The sequence below is a fragment of the Sarcophilus harrisii genome, chromosome 2, assembly GCF_902635505.1.
Source record: "Sarcophilus harrisii chromosome 2, mSarHar1.11, whole genome shotgun sequence".
NCBI lineage: Eukaryota > Metazoa > Chordata > Mammalia > Dasyuromorphia > Dasyuridae > Sarcophilus > Sarcophilus harrisii.
Window position 1 is genome coordinate 96,301,912 of NC_045427.1, and position 21,038 is coordinate 96,322,949.

Genomic DNA, 21,038 nt, shown 5'->3' on the forward strand with positions numbered 1-21,038 from the left:
GAGCTTATTAATAGAACAAATTCTATAATATGTGCACAAATTAATCAATTTTACACAAAAATGTAAACATTTGAATCAAAAATCTTTTCAAGTCGATAAGTCATTTTCCATCCCCCCCCCAAAAAAAACCCCTGCAAAATTAGGGGAGCATGCAAGAGTCAAATCTATGGAGCAGGGAAGAATTTAGGACCAAACAAAATATAAAGAGAATTACAAAATATAAAATAAATAATTTTGATTATATAAAATGAAATTAGAAGTAAAACAGAAAACTAGGGGGGAATTTTACAGGAAGTATCTCTGATACATATATAGAAAAATGAATAGAATTTACAAGAATACAAGTTATTCCCCAATTGATTAATAGTCAAAGAATATGAACAGGCAGTTTTTAGATGAAAAAATAAAAGCTATCTATATTCACATGAAAAAAATGTTCTAAATCACTATTGATTAGAAAAATGTAAATTAAAACAATTCTGAGATACCACTCCCATACCTGTCAGGTGGGCAAATTTGACAAAGATGAAAACAATAAATATTGGAGAGGATATCCTCTCCCTATTAGTAGAACTGATTCAACCATTCTGGGGAACAATTTGCAATTATGTTCAAAGGAACCCTTTGACACACAGTAATAACACTGTCTGTATCCCAAGGTCTGTATCCCAAAAAAATTAAAAAAAAAAAAGAGAAAAGGACCTATTTGTGCAAAAGTATTTATAGCAGCAATTTTGTAGTATCAAAGAATTGGAAATTGAGGCGATGCTCATCAGTTGAGAAATGGCTGAACAAATAGAGTATTACTGTACTATAAGAAATGATAGGCAGAGATTCCAAACATGGCAGCCATGTGAGGACCCTCTGTCCAGTGCTCTCCTTATCTCTACCTTCACCTATCTCCTACTTCTAAACTCAGTAATAAACCTCTTTTATTAATCCCCCCCCCCAAAAAAAAAAAGAAATGATAAACTGGATGATCTCAGAAAAACCTGGATTTATATGAACTGATAGAAAGTGAAGTGAGTAGAACCAGGAGAATACTGTACCGACTATAGTCACAGCAATACTGTATAATGAAGAACTGTGAATGACTTATTCTCAGTAATACAATAACCCAAGATAATTTTGAAGGAATCATAGTGAAAAATGCTATCCAATTCCAGAGAAAGAACTGATATTGTCTGAATATGTACTCTACTTTCTTTTTTCAAGTTTTCTTCTATAAAATGACTAAGATGAAAATGTTTTACATGATTGCACATGTATAATCTACACGAGATGCTTACTCTCATGGAGGAAGGAGGGGGAAAAACAGGAAGGAAGGGTGGGATAGTATTTGGAATACAAAGCTTAAAAAAGTAACAACAATGAATGTTAATAATTATTTTAAAATGTAACTGGGGGAAAATATTTCAAAAAAATAATATGGCAAACATTTCCAAGTCAACACTCTAATTGTATTTTTCATAATAATTACATTGATTAAAATAATTCTCTGATCCGAAATAAAGGAAAAACTTACCTTAATAGGAAAGTATTCAGAAGGAGGTTTGTTAAAGCCACCTGGCACACTGCAGTATTCCGTAGGGTAGATAAGTGTAGTAGATCGCAAAAGGTGATGTAAGAGATTACAAGACAAAGTGTAACCCTGTTTACAGGTTAAATGTAAAGTTCGATGGAGAATCTTTACCAGCTCTTCTTTGTAAGGCAACAACTTCTTTCCATCAACTCGAGTAATCTAATAAAAGATTTTTCAAGAGTTTACTATGTGATTATGATGTCAGAAAATTCAGATAGCTCAAACATTAATGTGAAGTCTAAACTTTTTAAAAATAGTTTTATTTAAAGTCATTTACAAACATATTAAATAAATAGTTCCCATCATCTGGGCCTGGGGCAGCTAGGTGGCATAACTGATAGAGCACCAGATCTAAAAGTCAAGAAGATATGAATTCAAATCCAGCTTCAAACACTCAGTTATCTATGTGATCTGGAACAGTCCCATAACTTTGTCTCAGTTTGCTCATTTATAAAATGAGCCAAAGAAGGAAATCACAAATTACTCTAAGGTCTTTGCTAAGAAAGACTCAAATGGGATCACAAAGAGTTGGCAACAACTGAAATGACTGAATAACAATAAATGGGGCTATGTTCTTCCAAGGTGCCATTTTATTTTAAGGGTTTATATAATTCCCTATGTGTACCAAACACTTTCATTTTGTCTATATTTTTCCAATTACCAGGTGCTAATACTAATGTTGTAGAGATCTGCTAAAATATTATCATGATCATTTTGGTTTAAAAAAGTTCTCCTCTACGTGGCCCTCTTCAACAATGAAGATGAACCAAATCAGTTCCAATAGAGCAGTAATGAACTGAACCAGCTACACCCAGGTAAAGAACTCTGGAAGATGACTATGAACTAATACATATTATTCCTAATCCCTCTATTTTTGTCCGCCTGCATTTTTGATTTCCTTCACAGGCTAATTAAATTATATATTATTTCAAAGTCTAACTCTTTTTATACAGCAAATTAACTGTTTGGACATGTGTACATATATTGTATTTAACTTATACTTTAACATATTTAACATGTATTGATCAACCTGCCATTTGGGGGAAGGAGGGAAAAAGTTGCAACAAAAGGATTTGCAACTGTCAATGCTGAAAAATTATCTATGCATATATCTTGTAAATAAAAAGCTCTAATAAAAAAAAAAAGATAATGGCAAAAAGAAAAAAACAAAATAAAAAACTTCTCCTTTGAAAAGGTTGGAATTAGTATGCTAAATGAAATAACACTCATAAGTTAGGGAGGTGAAGTTTAGAAAATAGTAAGTTTTTGAGCCCCGAGAGCTTACATTCTAACAATGGGGTATGCCACAGATACAGATAACTTTAATACACTATAATACCTGTATCAGAAATCAACAAACTTCAGCCCCACTTGTTTTTGTAAGGCCTGTGAGCTAAGAAAGATTTTTACATTTTGAAATCAATATTTTTAAGTATTTTAAAACAAGCAGTTAACACACGTAGGCCAAGCTCAAATAGCCTACCATTACACAAGATAAACTTACCAAATAAGGGAATTAGGAAAGTTTATAGTAATATTCAAAAGGCATGGAAAATATAAAGAAAGGCATATATTGGGACTGGGTTAACAATGGAACTAGGCTCAAGAAACAAATCAAAAAGAAACAGAAGTAACGTGAAAAATGGTTTAGCAATCTAATTGCAAGAAGAGAAATATAATATCTGACAAAAATTACAAAAACAACACCTAGATATGAGGTAAGAACGAAGAGCTCCTGTTTAACAGAAAGCTGTATTTTGCTTTTGACAAAGGCAGGAATTATGCTAATGAATATATTTCATTTGAACTTCACAGAATTTTACAGCAAAAAGGGCCATTTGACAAAAATTCACTTATATAAAGAATCTCTGCTCTAACAATAGTTTTTGCTTCAAGTTATCAATAGGAGGACACTCACAATAAGCATCTCATTTTGCCCTAGGACAGGTGTAATTATGAGCAAGTTTTTCCTAATAACAAGTTTCAAATTTTCTTCTTTTCCACTATTACCTATTGTTGGTACATGCTATTAATACCAATACATGTTAATGCCAAAAAAACAAGTCTGTTTTGAGTCCAGAAAAATGGAGTACAATAGAGGAACAACACCTGAAAAGTCAATGAAGATGACAACTAGGAAAATTGGGACACTGGATTTGATAATTAGGAAATCATAAATTAGGGATCTGATAGTAAGGAAATGTAGGGACTGATTATAGACAACTTTCTCAATAAGTTTAGCAATTCAGGGAAAGAAAAAGTTGAAATATTAGATGGCTGGGATAGAAAAGTTAATAAAACCCATTTTTTTTCTTTAAAGAAAGATAAGAATATAATGATCAATTTATTTTATCTCTTTCTATCCCTAATTTCCTATTTGTATATTGATGATAAATAACATTACTTTGGGGAAAACATACTATTAACTCTAACATGAGTTATAATTGTTAGACTGATAAGAGCCACTGATAAAGGAGAGATGAAATATAAGAGAGGGATAATTAATACTATAGAGCAAGATACAAGAAGTGAGAGAATAGGATCAAGAATAAAAGTAAAAGGATTAGTCTTAGTGAGAAGTTGGGATATCTTTTCCAATAAATGATGATACTGATAAGATTCAAAGTAGTAACAATGCCATGAGGTCTTAATTTCAGAAAAATGGAACCTTATCCAGGTTTAAAGGTAAAGAAACACTAATTTATGTAGTATTTTAAGAAACATTAGCATGGTTGAAATGTTTCCTTGCTTGCCTGAAATGTATTTCTTTATTAGTTTTTTTCTTACAAAAAATACCTTACTACTTTTATTAATAATTCAAAAATTACAAGATTAAAATGCACTCTATAAACAATAAAAAAACAATAATATATGAAACTGTAAATTTAGATTTTATACATTACTTTCAAAACCGTTTCCCTTTTCTATGCTTCCCTCTGTTCTCTTATTTATGACTTTTTATTTGCAAACCTCTCTTTATGCAGTGGGGCTCCTGATCTCAGGGGCTCTCCATACTGTTGCTAAATTTAATGCAGATACCTAGTTAGCTCAGTTCTACTGCAATGAAGAATTTCTGACTTTACATGATACATCTGTCAGCTTAGACACCCTAATAACAGAAATAATAGTTAAGCATTACCTGGTTCATGATACACTGCATTTAATTAGGTTTTTCTTTTTTTGGAACATCTTTAGCAGCAAGTATTAGTAACTAGTAATATAAGTGCTTTCTTTATCATAAATACTGGGCTTGGAGTTGACAGACTTGTTTTAGAATTCAAATTCTTCAACTTGGTATTTGTGTGCCCTTGTATAATTTATTTATCAAGTCTCAATCTCAACTGTAAAATGAACTAAATAACTTGGGAGGTCCCTTCCAGTTCCATTTTTTTAATAGCAAAGTTAACAATAGTGCCAAAATGTGAACTTCTAATTAAATAGCCAAAGGCAAGAAAAAGAAACATATAACATTTTTTAACTAGTTGCCAAACATTATGAATCTTTGAACTGTTACTCAAATGAATTACTTCAGAATTACTCAAAAATAACTTGAAATTATGAAGTTACTTCAAGGCCTCAATGCATATATCATCCTGGGAATATCTACTTGTTTCATTTATACAAACTGATAAAATTAAGCAGATTCCTGATAAATCCTACTCTGTTATCATAATGACATGGTTTGCAAAGGCTGTGCCAGCAGATTACAAGCTCTGGAATATTATACCAAAATGCAAAGATCTGTCCAAGAGACTTATTAGATGTCCTAGAGCCAGCTAAATACAACACAAGAGAATCCCTATCACCATGAATTTGACCTCTAACTACCATGCTGGTAACCCATGAAAGAAAAACACAAAATACTCTCAATTCTTTGATTTCCTCCTATGCTAAATGGCAGATTCCTGCCTAATAACAAATGAACTAAGATACTACTAGAAAAAATGAATCATGTCATTATTTTGAAAAATGAAGACATAAGAATATTGCAGCAATTCGGAAAAATGGTTCATGAATTCTGAGAGAATTAAATGAGTTGGTAAAGTTAATTTCACCAAGACAAAAAAAAAAAAAAATTCACAGTAATTAACCTGATTATCTCACTTTGCTGAATTCATAGTGAGCATAAGCAAAAAGATCATGAAGAAAACTGCACCTTATGAGTCATGTGTTACAAAAGATAATGGGAGAGGGAAATTCTCTGAAAATTGACAAGTTATTACAAAAACGTATTGGTATTCAGTAATGTCAATATGAAGATGGGCAAAGCAGAACACAGCAAAAATGCTGGAAAATATTCTTTAGGATTAAAAATCAGTATCACCCTAAATGTAAAACAGGGAAATGAACGTTCACTAAAAAATGTTTACTCTTCTTACATAATATGTGCTGTGTTGAATCCAAGGATGAAGAAGGGATTCTCTACAGAGATATCTTACAGATGGCTCCTGTTTCTAGATGACTTTGTACTGATTGCACCAAGCCTCAGAATACTCTCCTCAGTGAGAGCAATAGCTTCTCCAGAGAGATGAGATTAATAACTGGCACAGTAAAAAGAAAATCTATGAAGAATGCCTATTGTTGAGATTATGACATGCAGCTGAAGAAACAACTCACTGAGTTAGTTTAATATACCTAAACAAGACATTACAAATAAACTATGAGTATGAATTATGACTGAAAGATCTCAAACATTCTTTTAGTGAGCTATGAATCATCGAAAACATAATCTCTAAACAATAAAATTTCAGATGACCCAAAGCTCAGCGCGGACATATTGTGAGCAAAAGCTGAAGGCTATTACTAAAGATGATGAAAACATCATAGTGGCATAAAAAGTATTATCAAATACACTCTTCAAAAGAGATAATTAGTCACATGATTAGTGCATGCAATAAAGGATGAAAAGGTTAAGTACTGCAGGGGAATCACAGAATATTGGAAGGCTTCCAACATTTTGGACATCTTACCTAGAAGACTGTGGGAAGAGATGGACAGAAATCAGAGAAGATAAAAAGGAATGGATGGCCTGTAAGTTCTATCTTTGGGGACACTGCCACACCTTAATAAACCACAAAACTATTGAAGCACACTGGAGGAAGAATATAGTCAAAGTAGACACTAGAATATAATCCAAATATTCTAAAAATTACCTGAATTTATGCACCACACCATAAAACTTTCAGAATTTTATTACCCCCTTATTCTTTCTAGGATAGAGTGGCAGCAAAACAAATAGTTTTATTGTTGATGCATAAATAACAATTTTTAATTTTTTTCTCAAGAAAATAATGCTCAAAGAAAATATACCTCAGACAAAAGTTGGAGATTCCACAGTAATTCCTTATCTAGCTCTTCTTCATTCAAGACATCATCATCTAAAGAAGGGGAAAATATCTTTAATAAACTATAACTGTTCCAAATTCAGTTAAATTCTTTGTTAAGATTATATATAACTGATGCTTCCTCATATGAATTCTAGAATGGCCAAGAACTGGGGCGCCCAGGGGGAAAAAAAGATTATATATAACCCTGCATTTTTATAAAGACTTCATTTTTCATCTTCTACAAAGTCTTTTCACTTTATCCTGTCCAAGAAAAATAAAAAAAAAGAACTATGTCCAAGTAAATAAATGCATTAAAAAAAAAAAAAAAAAAAAGGAATCATCATATGTTACACAAGTAATATGTCAATTCTAATTTCCCATTTTAACTTAAAAGAAATACCTTTTGGATACCATAATAACATTTCTTAAAGGATCCATTTTGGATGTATTGCATTAAGCAGAGAAATAGCTCAAATTGTTAAAAAGTTCTAACAAATGCAGTTAATGTACACTTCTCAGAAACTTAAATTTTTAAGAAAGGACCTCACTGACTGTCTGGTACAAACTACATTCAAAATGAATTCCCAAATAACACACCCAACACATTCAACATCTTCCTAAAAGACTATCAAGGAAGAAAAATCCATATTTCCCAGGCCATTCTATTCTACTTTTGAACAATTCTAATTAAGAATGTTTTCCTGAGATCAGGCCTAAAACTGCCTCTTTGCAAATTCTATTCACCATTCCTACTTCTGTCTTCTTAGGTCAAACAGAACAAATCTATTCTTTCTTCCAATGTAGATGAACTAATTTGCACATAACTACATTGTTTTAAAAACTAAATTAAAAGTTTATTCACAAAATGAAAACAAAGTCCACAAAACCTTTTGACTCACTTATTGTAAGTTGAGTTATAACACTGCAGCAATGGGGAACAAAGATCTTCAAAGATTCTTCTGGGCAGCACTGAAACATATTTTACAAAGGATTTTAAAAAAGAAGCAGTCAACATCAGGTCACAAGGTAATCACTATCTCAGGAACAAGTATACTAAATAATTTTAGGACAAGTTTTTATTAAAACATAACATCCAGTACAGAGATAAATTATGATCCATAGGATTACATTTTAAGTTTTTAGTTCAAAACCAACAACTAACCTTTACAGCAGCTCGGCACATGTCTGCCACCATGCGACCTGCTACTCTAGTTTCAAATATGTTTGAAACAGCAAAATTAAAAACTTTCTGCAGGGCAACCTGTTAAATGGAAGATAAGAGTCAACCTTTCTTTAGAAAAGAATAAAATTCCTCATGGAATATAAAAGAAAAATATGCATGTATATACTTCAATTATACAAGACGCAATTATTTCAAAATGAGAAAACAAGAGTCATTGAATCTTTAAAAAGAACCATACACAAATAAAAATTAATCAGAGTTAAAATTTGGGATACCTTCTATAAATATTTTAAACTATTTTATTGTAAAAATTATTTCACATTTTAAAAGTGATGTCAAAAAGAGTCAGGGACAAAATTTGAAAAAAAAAAAATGTGAAAACTAATGTAAAAGCCAAATTTCATGAGATTCAGGGAAGTCACACAGAACATGGCTGGACAGGGCCAACAGTATGTAGTTGAGTGAGGGAATCAGTATTTTAAATGATATTTTGTGGGAAATGTTTCATTTAACATAAATGTCATGCTGAATAGTTCATGAATCAATTTTAAAAATAATTAAATAGTACTATGATACTAATAGTGCTAGTAGTTAACATCCCTAGATTAAATTTTAGGCTATGCTAATCAATTTTTATTTCATTATCAAATAAAAGAGGCTTAGATATGAACTTTCTGGTAACTAACATGTAACTAAAGATTTTCTTCTAAAAGCCACAGTCAAAGAAAATTTGATCAATAAAATAAAAAGATCAATAAAAAAATCATTTTTGCCCCTTTCTTTTGTATATTAACAACTTTTAAAACTGTTCCCCCACACACTGTGAAATTATAATAATAAAACATGATGCTGAAGAAAGAAAATGCACTCCTCCTTTCATGCAGAGGAAGGGAGCAGTAGTATGACTATAGCATATTCTGCCAAGATTCAGGTGATACACTGATTAGTTGTGCTTTTCCCCCCCATCTTTTTTCATTCTGTGTTACAAGGGATGGTTCTCTAGGGAAGAGAAGATAAGAGAATAATTGGAAAGAAGGTGATAAAAATTTTTTAAAAAATATATATTTGTTTCAGAAAGATATTTTTGAAGATGTAAAGATACCTAGGACTGAGACAGAAGAAAGAAAGTGAAATAAAATTTTTGGTAATAAATTAATGAATATTGAATTGCATGCTTTGTGAAAATAACACTAAACATTAGACATTTTAAATAACTTCAGTTCTAATAAAACAAAAAGGTTATTTTCCATAATTTTAGTATCAAAATAACGTAATTACATTAATCCTGAAGTCAAAAAAAGAATATTAAAATTAACTTTAAAAATTTCAGCATTCTTTATTCCAAATTTTTATCATAGCATGGTTAACCAAAAAAAAGTTACAAAAACTTTAAAATTACTTAGGGAGCAAGAGGAAGTGAGGAAGAACTTTAAGATGACTTCTTATAGGAAAAAGCTAAACCATATGGAAGTTTATAATTTACTTTGTACAACAATACTGTCTGTACCTTAAATATCTCATTAGAACATTGGGTGAGTATCGTACTGAAAGTAGAAGAGAGGCCTAATTCCACCAAACTCTCCAAGTGGGTCATCTTTTCAGTTTCTGTCTCCTCTCTTGTTTGTTCCAATGTGCTACTTTCTATAAGTCCAAAACACCTAAAGAATTCAAAGAAAGAATATGTTCAAGTAACTTAAAATTGATTGAGATTTTTTTAAGTTAAACTAGTTTACTAATATATAGTTGCTTCATTAAAAAAAAAATTGCTCCTCAGAGCATTTTATGAATATTAAAAGATGTTTTATGTACAACTCCTTTGAGAGTGGTTATGTAAGGGATATAGATGGAGCAAGTAAAAAGAGTAAGAAACAACAGATAACTAATACATCCAAATATCAGTTATACTATAAAATTGGGGCACATACTCACCTGTCCATAAATTGTAAGACAAAATCTTCAAATTCAGCTGTAGCAGAGCACAGCTCCTTTTCCACCTATAAGGTTTAACATATACAAACTTTATTTTCTCTGTAAATAGGATAGAACACATTCTATTTTGTGAGAAAACTCAACAATACAACAGATCAAAGAATACATTATATATACACATTATAGTATTGAATGTGTGAATAAACAAAATTGCACAGTAGGTTTTGAATACCTATCTACTTTTAAAGTTCCAAAAAATATAAAATGAGAAAAAAACTCATTCCATATACTTCAAAATTACAATATTTAACTACTTTCATCATATAGTCAATATTAAAACAGCTGATTATACATCTAGATATTGAAATATCCATGCAAGAAATAACATAAACTAGTAATTTATAATTAGGACTAGCTGTGTAGATAAGCATTATCTTCCAAAGGACAGATGAGAATTGAGCACATATCACTTTAGCACATGTATATTCTACATGCATATTTATCATTATTACCACCATAATGCATAGCATTATTATGTAACACATGGAAAACCAAAATTTCAACTTTGCTAGGTGTCACTCAAGTGAACTTTGTTCTTTTATCTACAAAACAAAGGAGATTGTATACATCATCTTACAAGATTTTAAATAAATTTTAATGTTTTAGAGAATTTCTTCATTTTTGTTTAACCTTCATTAAATGTAGAAAAGCATGAAAAACAGAAATTAGTATTCTCTATTTTCTTTTTATAACTAGAAAATATTCTTACTTCTGTGAGGTCATTTCTTTCTTGAAGTACAGATGAACAATCTACTAAAGGCACCAGAGTGGAAAATGTTGCTATAAACTGGAATGTGATCTGTTAAAAGATGCAACAGTTTATTAAGTACCCAATTCAGATTTAGATTATAAGCATAATATATAATTATATAAGCATAAAAGCTGGATTAATAAATTATCTCCTCCAAAATCCTACAACAATTTTATTTATTGTAGTTCATTTAGTTATACACATTTTCTACCTTCATAATCAACTACATTTTAGTGCTGTTTCCATTAAGTTCATCCTTTTTTGAACTATGTCTATATTTTATCATGTGCATTCCCAAGCATCCTAATATTACCTAGAGATAGAATAGTACTGATGACAGAACTGTGACCAGAGAAGAAAGTCTTACTATCTAGATGAGGGAATTAGCGAAGGTCTATGTTGGTACAACATTTCAAAAACAGGTCTTTCAACAATGTTTCTTTCTGGTTGGAAATTCCAAAGGGGTCACAGAGAAGATCACATGGCTAGAAGTTGCTTCTGCTCAGAACTGAAATCCAGATGCCACAGAAAATATCAATTTTATATATTAAACAAAAATGTCTAATGTATAACTTTCATTGAAATGAACTGACATTTTGAATTATGAATATGGACTATATGTTGATTTTTAACAATTAAGGAGAAAGTATGTATTTTATTATTGTTTGCCCATAGATTTAAGTTTAGATATTCAATTACATTTCTAAAAAGAATTAATGTTACAAGCTTTCACAGGTAACATATTGTAAAGGATCCTTGAAGAGATGTGAAAAGGAATCTGATGATACTCTCATAACTTAACTAGATATAAAGTAAATATGCTCACCATGCATTTACTAAAGTCATTTGGATCCACGCCAGGTAATGCTCTCATCAATAGAGGTAGCATGTGTGTTGGACCTTCAGGAAACCATTTGCCCCCTGACACTAGACTACGAGCTACTCCAATCACACAACTTAAAGTGGCGGTGAGTTGGTGAGGTTCTGTTAATGTCTCTAGGGCAGGATACGTTCTATGATGTGAAAACAATGATAACAGTGTTAAAAATAATTTTAAATAATCAAAAAGTTAAATAAAAAATCATGATACAGTTAAATTTCTAAGATTTTTTCAACTTTTAAACTCTTTATTGCCAATAAAGTAATTTCTTGGTTTAGCTCATTGTTGTTAGACTGAAAAAGTTCATCCAAAGAAAAAAATTCTCACCATTATAGGACAGGATTAAAGTTATAAAAACTGTTAAATGTGGCAAAATCACATTATTTTAATCATAACCCTTTCATAATGTACTTCCCCTCCCTAAAATACAAATGTAATTTAATATTTGTGGGTAATGTTATTTATGGTGGCCAGACATTACAGGAAAATAAGAAGAGGTGGTAGGTAGAACACTGGTGAAATATGTTATCAGGAATTTCTGAGTTTAATTCCTGAACATACACCAGTGCGACTGTACAAATCACCCAACATGTGCTTTAGTTTCATCACCGTAAAATGACAGGGTTGGATTCAACAGCCTTAAGCTCAAAATCTATAAATAGCAGTTATAATAACGACTGCTAAAAAGTTTTGTATTCTTCTAATAAATGGAAAAAGAAAAACATGGTCTGTTTAAAGTTACACATACTGTTTCAATGATGATAATTCCAGAGACATATTATGGAAGACACATTTTGCCTCTGTAAATAAACAAACCGAAGGGAAAACCCAAGGTACAATTAAGTTCTGATTAATTTAAAACTTAATAAATTGAATTAAGATCAAACTAAAGGGAAAGTGATGTTGCATCACTTTTTAAAAGCAGTAAAAGTGTCACAAACTAAAAAATGCCTATTAAACTACTGATGAAACATTTTAACAGTTATATATTCTGCTTCACTCAACCTTAATCTGAGTATATAAAAGTAGAAATAGTGAAGACTAATGAGTATGTTCTATTTAAAGCAAAAAATGTTATTTTTAATCACTGAATCTTTTGGATAAAAGGTTCATTGTGCTTCAACTGTGACTGATCAGCTGCCAAAAAAAAGAAAAAAAAAAGCCTCTCAAATGACAATAATGTAAAACAAAGCAAAAAAAAAAAAAAAAAAAAAAAAAAAAACACTGACAGCTTATTCGGCTCTACATCTTCTGATTTCTCAACAGCAAAGGAAAGAAGATCCAGGAAGCATTTATGTAATCAATAACATATGCCCCCTCCCATTTTCCTCATCTCCAAAACTGGAAGGTTTCAAGACAAAGAGCACAAAGAGTAATCTTTCTCTTATTTGATCTGCTCCTCTCCTTCAGTTGAAATGGGGAAACAGTAGATACCCAGAACTATGGTGTACATAACTAATGCAAGAATGACTGGGATATCTTGATATTTAATAGAGTACTGGTAAGTGAAACCCAAAGAATCATAAATAACATCCAAAAGCCTTTTCTGTGAACATCATCATTTTCCTTCTAGAACTAGGTATTTTTATATATACATGAAATAAAATTGATTTGCATTCTGCATCTTCTTATGAAGCAGACAAAATGTTGCAGAATTGAGATTACTGTTTTAGCTGTTCCCAAGCAGTAGGATCTTATACACATTACATCATTTAACCTATCTGGTCCTCAATTTTCTCATCTGTAAAATGAATCTTGTACTTAATGATCTCTATGGTTCCTTCCAGTTAAGAAAAAAAAAAAAATAATAATCTTTGGCATGATTCTGGAAAAGATGCTGGTTAAAAAAAAAAATCTTAAAGGTGAAGATAAGAAAAAGGCAAAGCCAAGGGCTCAGTTTGTTTTTCTTTTTTTCCCCCTTTTGTATAGATTAATGATTTCATTAATACAGGAGGCTCCCAATATGGACATCACTTCTGCTGTCATGGGCTAGTAACTCCTCTGTAATCCAGAATGAAAAACCTAAAGCCCTGAGAAGTAAAATTGCTTTGCCAAAGGTTGAACAGCTTAGGAAGAACTTGACAGAGAAAAGACCTGAAGCTAAATCACACTGACTCCAAATTGATGTTCAATGCCATGGTTTTATCATTGATCTTGTATACAGATACAATTTTGTTGTGAATACAAGCTAAATAAAAATTGCACAGAATGTGCAAAAGCAATTTCTAATAAATCAACTCTTTTTCCATCTAATTTTAAAAACCAAACTTCCTTAAAGATCACAGTTACACCATCTATTTTGGGTCTTATTCTCCTATCCAGTCTCTAATGGAGATAAATAAAGTCAAAAGGCAGACTTGCATGAAACAAACCCCCCCCCCCCCCCCAAAAAAAAGAGAGAGAGAATTAGATATTCAGCATGTAAAAAGCAAGTCTTCATTTCTGCTTCAATAAAAACAATTCAGTATCAACTTACCTTTCAAGTACAGGTGGAATTACTAACTCTGGTCGCATAAGTGCAAGATTCTGTAGAGCTTGAGCTGCTTCTAGGCTACCTGTTTTACTGAACATAGCCAAAAGAACAGGCTGAATAATGCATTGTACAAAGTCTGTAACATCTTGATCTGTAAGCTTATGGCTATCAGGCACAGGAGTTAGCCAAGAAGCCTTCTTGTATCGTTCACGATGTAATCGTCTAACAACACTGTTTGGCAATCTCTGGAGTAGTTTCATTAACTTGTTCTGGGGATACATAAAACAAAAAAAATTTAGTGGAGTCAATATGCCATTTTATCACGGAAAGGGAAATTTCCCCCTAGGCAAATAAGTTATTTTTTAAAAATTATATATTATTATGTATAATATATAGGTTATTTTTTTTAATTATCAAATTTTATGACAAAATAGAAAAAAAAGATATATGGAGGGTTTTTTTAAAACTTACTTTGCAAAACACTTTGAATTTTATGATTTCTAAAAATTTAGAGATTCTGGGTGATCAGTTCACCCCAATATCAGAGTTTATAATGTACAAATTAAAAAATCTATGTCCTTAAACTATTCTAGACTGTTAACAATTTTTTAAATTTCATAATAATATTTTCTAAGCAATTTATTTCTAAATTAAGTATTGTTTATAGCGATCTACTTTGTACTTAACCATTTACACCATCAAGATACTGATATAAAATAGAAAAACTATGTTTCAGATAATACTAGGTTAAATGAGAAAATATTTTCAAAAATATGAATACAACTTAAAAAAAAAATAGCAAAGTCACATTCCTGATGAGTTCTTAAAAATGCTTACCAGCCAGCGACCATTATTTGAAGGATGGTAGAAAGACGCAATGCTGTTAAATAGACCAGTCAGGTGCTTTTGCACTAACTTACTTGGTCCACCCTGTTCAAAAGAACAAGTTCAATATTAAGGCTTACACTATAATATACAGACAGACACATAGACACAGACACACACACACACACACAATGGAGTTAATCCCAAATTTAATAAGCCAATATTAAATTTAGTTCATCCATAGATATTATTCACTACATGTGCAAATAATGTCACAAAAATGACTCTATAAAGATAAATTATTGGTTCAGTTCTATTTGAAAAAATATCCAGGAGCAAAATTTTATATTAAAATTTGTGACATTTATCTTTCATTGCATGATAGGAAAATAAATTAGACACTTAAGAGTAGTATATTTAATGATCAGGTTTGATTAAATCTGGTTCATGAAAAAAGTTGGATGGTATTGAAACCAATATTAAATATTGGTTATTGAATACAAGCTAAAAATTGCACAGAATGTGCAAAAGCAATTTCTAATAAATCAATTCTTTTTCCATCTAATTTTAAAAACCAAACTTAAGAAAATATTAAAACATGATTTTTTTTACGATTAAATGTTTTAGTACTCTAACTTACAAACATAAACTATCAAAGCCTATTCTTTAAATTACTTGATGCACTTGAAAGAGAATATGTTAGCCTATAAGACATAGCTATCTAAAAGAAAAAGTAGCTTCTGCTATTTTGGTGTATTAAACTGTAATAATATTAGTAATTAATAATATTAGAGGAGGTATTGACTACTAATTCTCTTGCAAAATGTAGTAAGTCACATTCATTTGTTATGAGATACAGTGAGCAAAATACAGTGTTCCCAAAGTTTTAATGCAGCTTTTTGATTTAATTTTAAGTAAATAAATGTATTTAAAATGATTTAATTTTTACTGGACAGAAGGAAGACAAGAGATTCCCATTCCATCTCTAATTATAGAACACTAGAACTATCATATTCTTGAGATAACTTATAATCTTTAATATAACATCATTTTATGTATTTGGAAACTGAGCCCCAAAATAAGGTCTGTGCACCTGTCAGTTACTTAGATGAAGAAGAGTTAACCTGAACCCAAGTTTCTTAATTCTCAATCCAAGGTTCTTAGAAATGCAATTTTAAAAATGAGGGAAGAACAAAAAGCAAAGCATGACAGATGAATTCTTTTGAATATACCTTAACTAAGCAATTTACATTTAGGGGCTAATTTTCAGAATAATCACACTGATATTTCATATAAATAGACTATAGATAGAGAAATGAGGTTTTCAATATAATTTAAAGAGAAAGGCAAAAACATACTGTGAACAACATATACAAAATAACATCATGGACATTTATATTTCAAAGCTTATGTGAAAGATGAAAAACAAGGTAATTTTGAAGAAGGGAGGAGAGACAGAAGATCAGGAAAAACTTTACATTGGAGGGTAATGCTTATACTGAGTTTTAAAGAAGGCTGGGTTTTCTGAGAAGGTAAGGAATAAAAAAGCATTGCTAACATGGGGTAGAGCCAATGCAAAGTTACAGGAAATGGAATGGAATGTGTAAGAAACAGTAAAAGGGCCCGTATGTTTAGACTATGGCATGCAGAAAGGTGACTAATGGATAAGGCTGGAAAAGTAAGTTGTGAAAAGCTTTAAATGACAATTTATATGTCACTGGAGTTCATTAAACCAAGAAGTAAAATAGTAAGAATTTGTACTTTAGGAAAATCATTTTGGCAGCTGTGTGAAGGATGGATCAGAAAATAGAGAGACAGGAAGACTAATTAGAAGACTATTTTAATAGTTTAGGAGAGTGATGATAATGGCCTAAATGAGAATGGTGGCTATGTAAATAGAAAGAATAGATGCAAGAGATGTCATCGAGTCAGAAATGAAAGGTGAGTTTGGGGAAAATACAAGTTCTGTTTTAAAAGACACACTGAATGTGAGACGTCCGAAAAAAAAAAAAAATCTATTTGAAATGCCCAACAGTAGTTGAGTATGTGGGGTTGAAAACATGAGAAGCAGCTAGAACTGAACATATTAATCTAAAATTTACTTTCCTTCCAGAGTCAACTAATTTATTCCATCAAACCTTTTTTTTTTCCAGTTTGTTTTCTTAATTTATGAATTAAGGTTCTGATGAAATCAAATGAATTATAAGATTAGAAAAAAAAGCATTAGGCTGCTAAGAGAAGCCTTACTATCTACTAATAATATCACTTTATCTGAGCTTGATTTTCATGAAGTATAAAATCAAAAGCCTGAATAAAATACTTAAGGTATCTTTTAGCTTTAAAAATGTAAGCTTCTATTGCTAAAATCAACAAATCACTAAATATTACAATTAGTGCAAATATGAACTAAGCTTCATGTTCTGCCTAAATGCCATGCTATTCTGAAAGTATGACATTACTATTGAGCCTAAAATTACTAAAACAGTTCTTATGGAATTTCTATATTAATGACACATTTTAGCTGAACACATTACAAACCATCATGGCAGTGATCCATACTACTGCATGCCCTATATCATAAGCATTTGTTAAGAATCTTGGAACTAAAACTTGATTGCTTCCCACTGGGAGATTCAAACTTCTGAGAATTCTTGTAAATATCTGTTTATTTAGGAAGAGAGAAAGAAGGTGATAGTAAATATCTGTTCATCTTAAAAAACTAAAATAGTAAATCTAGATTAAAATTTCATTACAGTTTCTTCTAGCAACTAGGAAAAATTGGGGAAAATCACCACAAAATACAATTCCTCATATAATGAAATAACATTTTGGCACCAAGTACACAAAGCAAATCACAATCCTAAATTCACTTAGCAGAAATTTTCAGTATTAAAATTGGGGTTTTTTGCATTATTAAACATGCATCATCCACAGTGACGTGGAACATAAGATGCAAAGTAGCCAAAAAATCTTATTTTTTAATATACACATTTATTTATTGATTACCCTTTTCTCTGTACTATTAAAATCAAAGTTATTCAGGTGAATGACCTCACAAACATATACTGAAAAGAAGTAATGGCTGCAAACCTAAATTTAATTATTTTCTTAGCCTATGACCTTACCTACCCCTCCCTCTTTAAGCTTAAGTGTTTGCCACTTTATTACTTCTGCTACAAGAAACAACCACATTTTCTGGATGAATTTAAGTAAAGAAAAAATAATGCAAATCTACTCCTTCTGGGTTGCAAAAAAAGAAACGTCGCCCAAATAGAAATCGAGCGTTTGCCTGTTGTTGCCCTTTTCCCTGTCTCAAGAAAACTGACTTTTAAAGAAAAAACAAAAGCAAAAAAAAAAAACAAAAACAAAAAAAAAAAAAAAAAAAACACCATGATCTTATAGATGAGTAATACGTTGGACTCAGGAGAAAGTTAAGATAATAGACCCTCCCTGCAAAATATCTCTCTCTGAATCAGCATCCCAACAAAAGTTTCTAGAGTTCAAAAACCTCCAAACTTCTTTTTTTGTCTTCATAAATCATACATAGACAAGTAGATTTGAGAAGTGTTTCAAAGTATTCTTTAATTTGTAAAGGAAGACTTTATAAAGTAATAATTATCTCAAACAGATTTAGTAGTCATTTTATAACCAGATTTTCTTACCTTTGGTACATATGGATCCCAATCTATGTACCCTATATTATCTGTGGCCAAACGAGCAAAGAGATTTACTAGTTGCTGAAAGTAAATGAAAAGAGAGACATAGTTCAATTGTGTATATTGTCAATGTGTTTAAGAAGATTTGAAAGAATCACAGTAACAAAAATGAAACAACACTGTGCAATTATATGACTAAATGTTGTCTCAGATTAGAGTTAAGAAAAGGCAACTCCCTCCCTGAATAGTAGAGATGGGAGACAGCAATGTGGAAAATTGTATACACTGTCAGATATGGCTGATGTGCTAATTTGCTGAACTACTTTTTTTCCTCTCTAACTTTTAAAATAGTTTTTATAATAGAAGGATCGCCAGGGAGGTCAGAAAGGAATAGCCAAGAAACTCATGTGATAAAAAAATCAGAAGGTATCAATAAAAATTACTTCTAAGAAAAAACAACACCTAATTCTAATCTTATTCTAATTCTTAAAAAATTCACTTTTTATTCTTTTCTATTTATTTTCTTCAATAATAATTAAAATTTGTTTTCTTTTTATTTTCATCAATAATAATTAATTGTAATGATGGCTTATTTTCACACTTTTTATATAGGCCGAAGTTCACCAAAACTAAACTTAGAAATTTAAACACAAATTGAAACCTTAAATTTCCATTTTTAAGGTTAATACTTTACTACTTCTTTAAAATTAGTTGTACTTTTAGACATATAAATACTTGTAAAATCACAGCTTGGAATGCAAACAGAAATAATCACCAAATCTAATTCAACAAGAATTCAGTAAATACCTAAGGGACTACTGTGGATACAGAAAGTCTATGACAATCCTAGTTTCTATTTGTCATAACATTAATTATATACTGATTAGTGTTGTCAATTTAAAAAACAACAACAATAAATCAAAGCTATTTCATTGATTTAGAAAAAAAGAGGAGAAAAAAATTGAGATTTATTTATGGCATGGCGATGTCAAATTCTAAAAAATGAATTTGTTCAGATTTATTGTTACTGGAATGGAAAATGGAAGGAAAAATGAAAACTCACCCCCTCCCACTGTGGGAGATTCTGCACTGAAACCCAAAGGCCAATTAACTCATCAAACCAAAGCCTGTAGAAGAAAACGTTTTCATTAAGTATCGAAGTTTTTAGCCAAGTTCTTTGAATTAAAAAAAAAAGTTACATAGACACAGAGGCATGGGGGGAGGCGGGGGAATTCTACATAATAATTTAAAAACAATCTTATAGTGCCTAATTGATACATTGTTAGCATCCAAATCACAATTTTATTAAAGGATTTTATCAATTCATTATATAATTAAGTGGCATACTAATTTTGTTTTATCCAGTATGAGTTTTTTTTTACTTCCTTAGTAATACAATTACTAAATATCTATTGGTACTTTTCTCTTTATTTAAATGGTTTTAAATATTTTAATTTTGACATAATTAAGCAAACTTTTTTTGTTTATCTAATTAAAAAAAAATTGGTACAATACCATTACAGATTTTGACTTAGCCTTCCATCCTCATAGATATACTTACTTAAAACCTTTATGATGAAGTTCTGGAGGGAGAGAGGTAGGAAGAAATATTTCAAAATAAGTGATAGCCTTCTGCATTGTAACATCAAAAGGACACATTAAAGGCCGCCATTCTTCCAACATTTCTGCTGTAGCATCCTCAGGAAAATACCTAACAAAGCAGAAAACTTTTTACTTATTTTATACTTATGCATATAAGCATCACTCTTTACAATAAAGTGTGAAGGTGCTTCTTTGAACATCCAACAAAAATATTACCACATAATTTGGCAAGTTGGTAAATGTGTTAATGGCTAAAATCAAGTCCTGTGAAATTTATCTGTACAGTAATAGTCCTAGAAATTTTGTTAATATCCCCAATGAATTATTAAAATTATGTTAAGGTAAAGTTGCAAGACAAAAATAAAAATACAAGTTTAAAACTAAACTTTAAAGGTTAGCCTGTGAGAAAAAATTTCATAGAAGTAAACATTTAGAAACTGCACCTCTCTATTTCTTGACTAATTCCACAAAGGTTGTGTCCTACTGAACAAAACTTACAAATCTATGCAGAAATTCATTATTTAGCTACATTTGAAAATTCCTTTTCCACCTTATTTTCTAGGAACATTAAGATCTATTAAAAAATCTAAGTAAGAGAAATATTTCCATTAGTGAAATAGTAGGCAGTTTTCTGAGATAGTGAAAACTAATAAAGTTAAATTGTGACCTACAGACACACATATATAAAGGGAGAACAAGGAAAGATAACTTCTAATAAAACTTATATTCAAAAATTACCCCAAAATAGTAACAAAGTTAATAAAGAAAAT

General features: G+C 30.7%; 1 protein-coding gene across 5 annotated transcripts in view; it reads right to left on the bottom strand.

The window, feature by feature from the left end:
• PSME4 (proteasome activator subunit 4) overlaps positions 1-21,038 on the bottom strand; it is a 104,389-nt gene that overhangs the window by 52,904 nt on the left and 30,447 nt on the right. For all 5 annotated transcript variants that reach the window (XR_004231704.1, XR_004231705.1, XM_031950470.1 and 2 more), the window contains 14 exons: positions 20,228-20,377; positions 19,730-19,793; positions 18,673-18,747; positions 17,549-17,671; positions 15,023-15,115; positions 14,189-14,454; positions 11,659-11,845; positions 10,791-10,880; positions 10,022-10,086; positions 9,600-9,750; positions 8,072-8,170; positions 7,809-7,878; positions 6,893-6,960; positions 1,526-1,741 (listed from right to left, as the gene is read on the bottom strand). Coding sequence is in view for 3 of the 5 variants with exons in the window: in XM_031950470.1 (XP_031806330.1) it covers positions 1,526-1,741; positions 6,893-6,960; positions 7,809-7,878; positions 8,072-8,170; positions 9,600-9,750; positions 10,022-10,086; positions 10,791-10,880; positions 11,659-11,845; positions 14,189-14,454; positions 15,023-15,115; positions 17,549-17,671; positions 18,673-18,747; positions 19,730-19,793; positions 20,228-20,377 (1,717 nt within the window). In the remaining 2 variants the exon portion in view is untranslated. The remainder of the gene's footprint in view (positions 1-1,525; positions 1,742-6,892; positions 6,961-7,808; positions 7,879-8,071; positions 8,171-9,599; positions 9,751-10,021; positions 10,087-10,790; positions 10,881-11,658; positions 11,846-14,188; positions 14,455-15,022; positions 15,116-17,548; positions 17,672-18,672; positions 18,748-19,729; positions 19,794-20,227; positions 20,378-21,038) is intronic.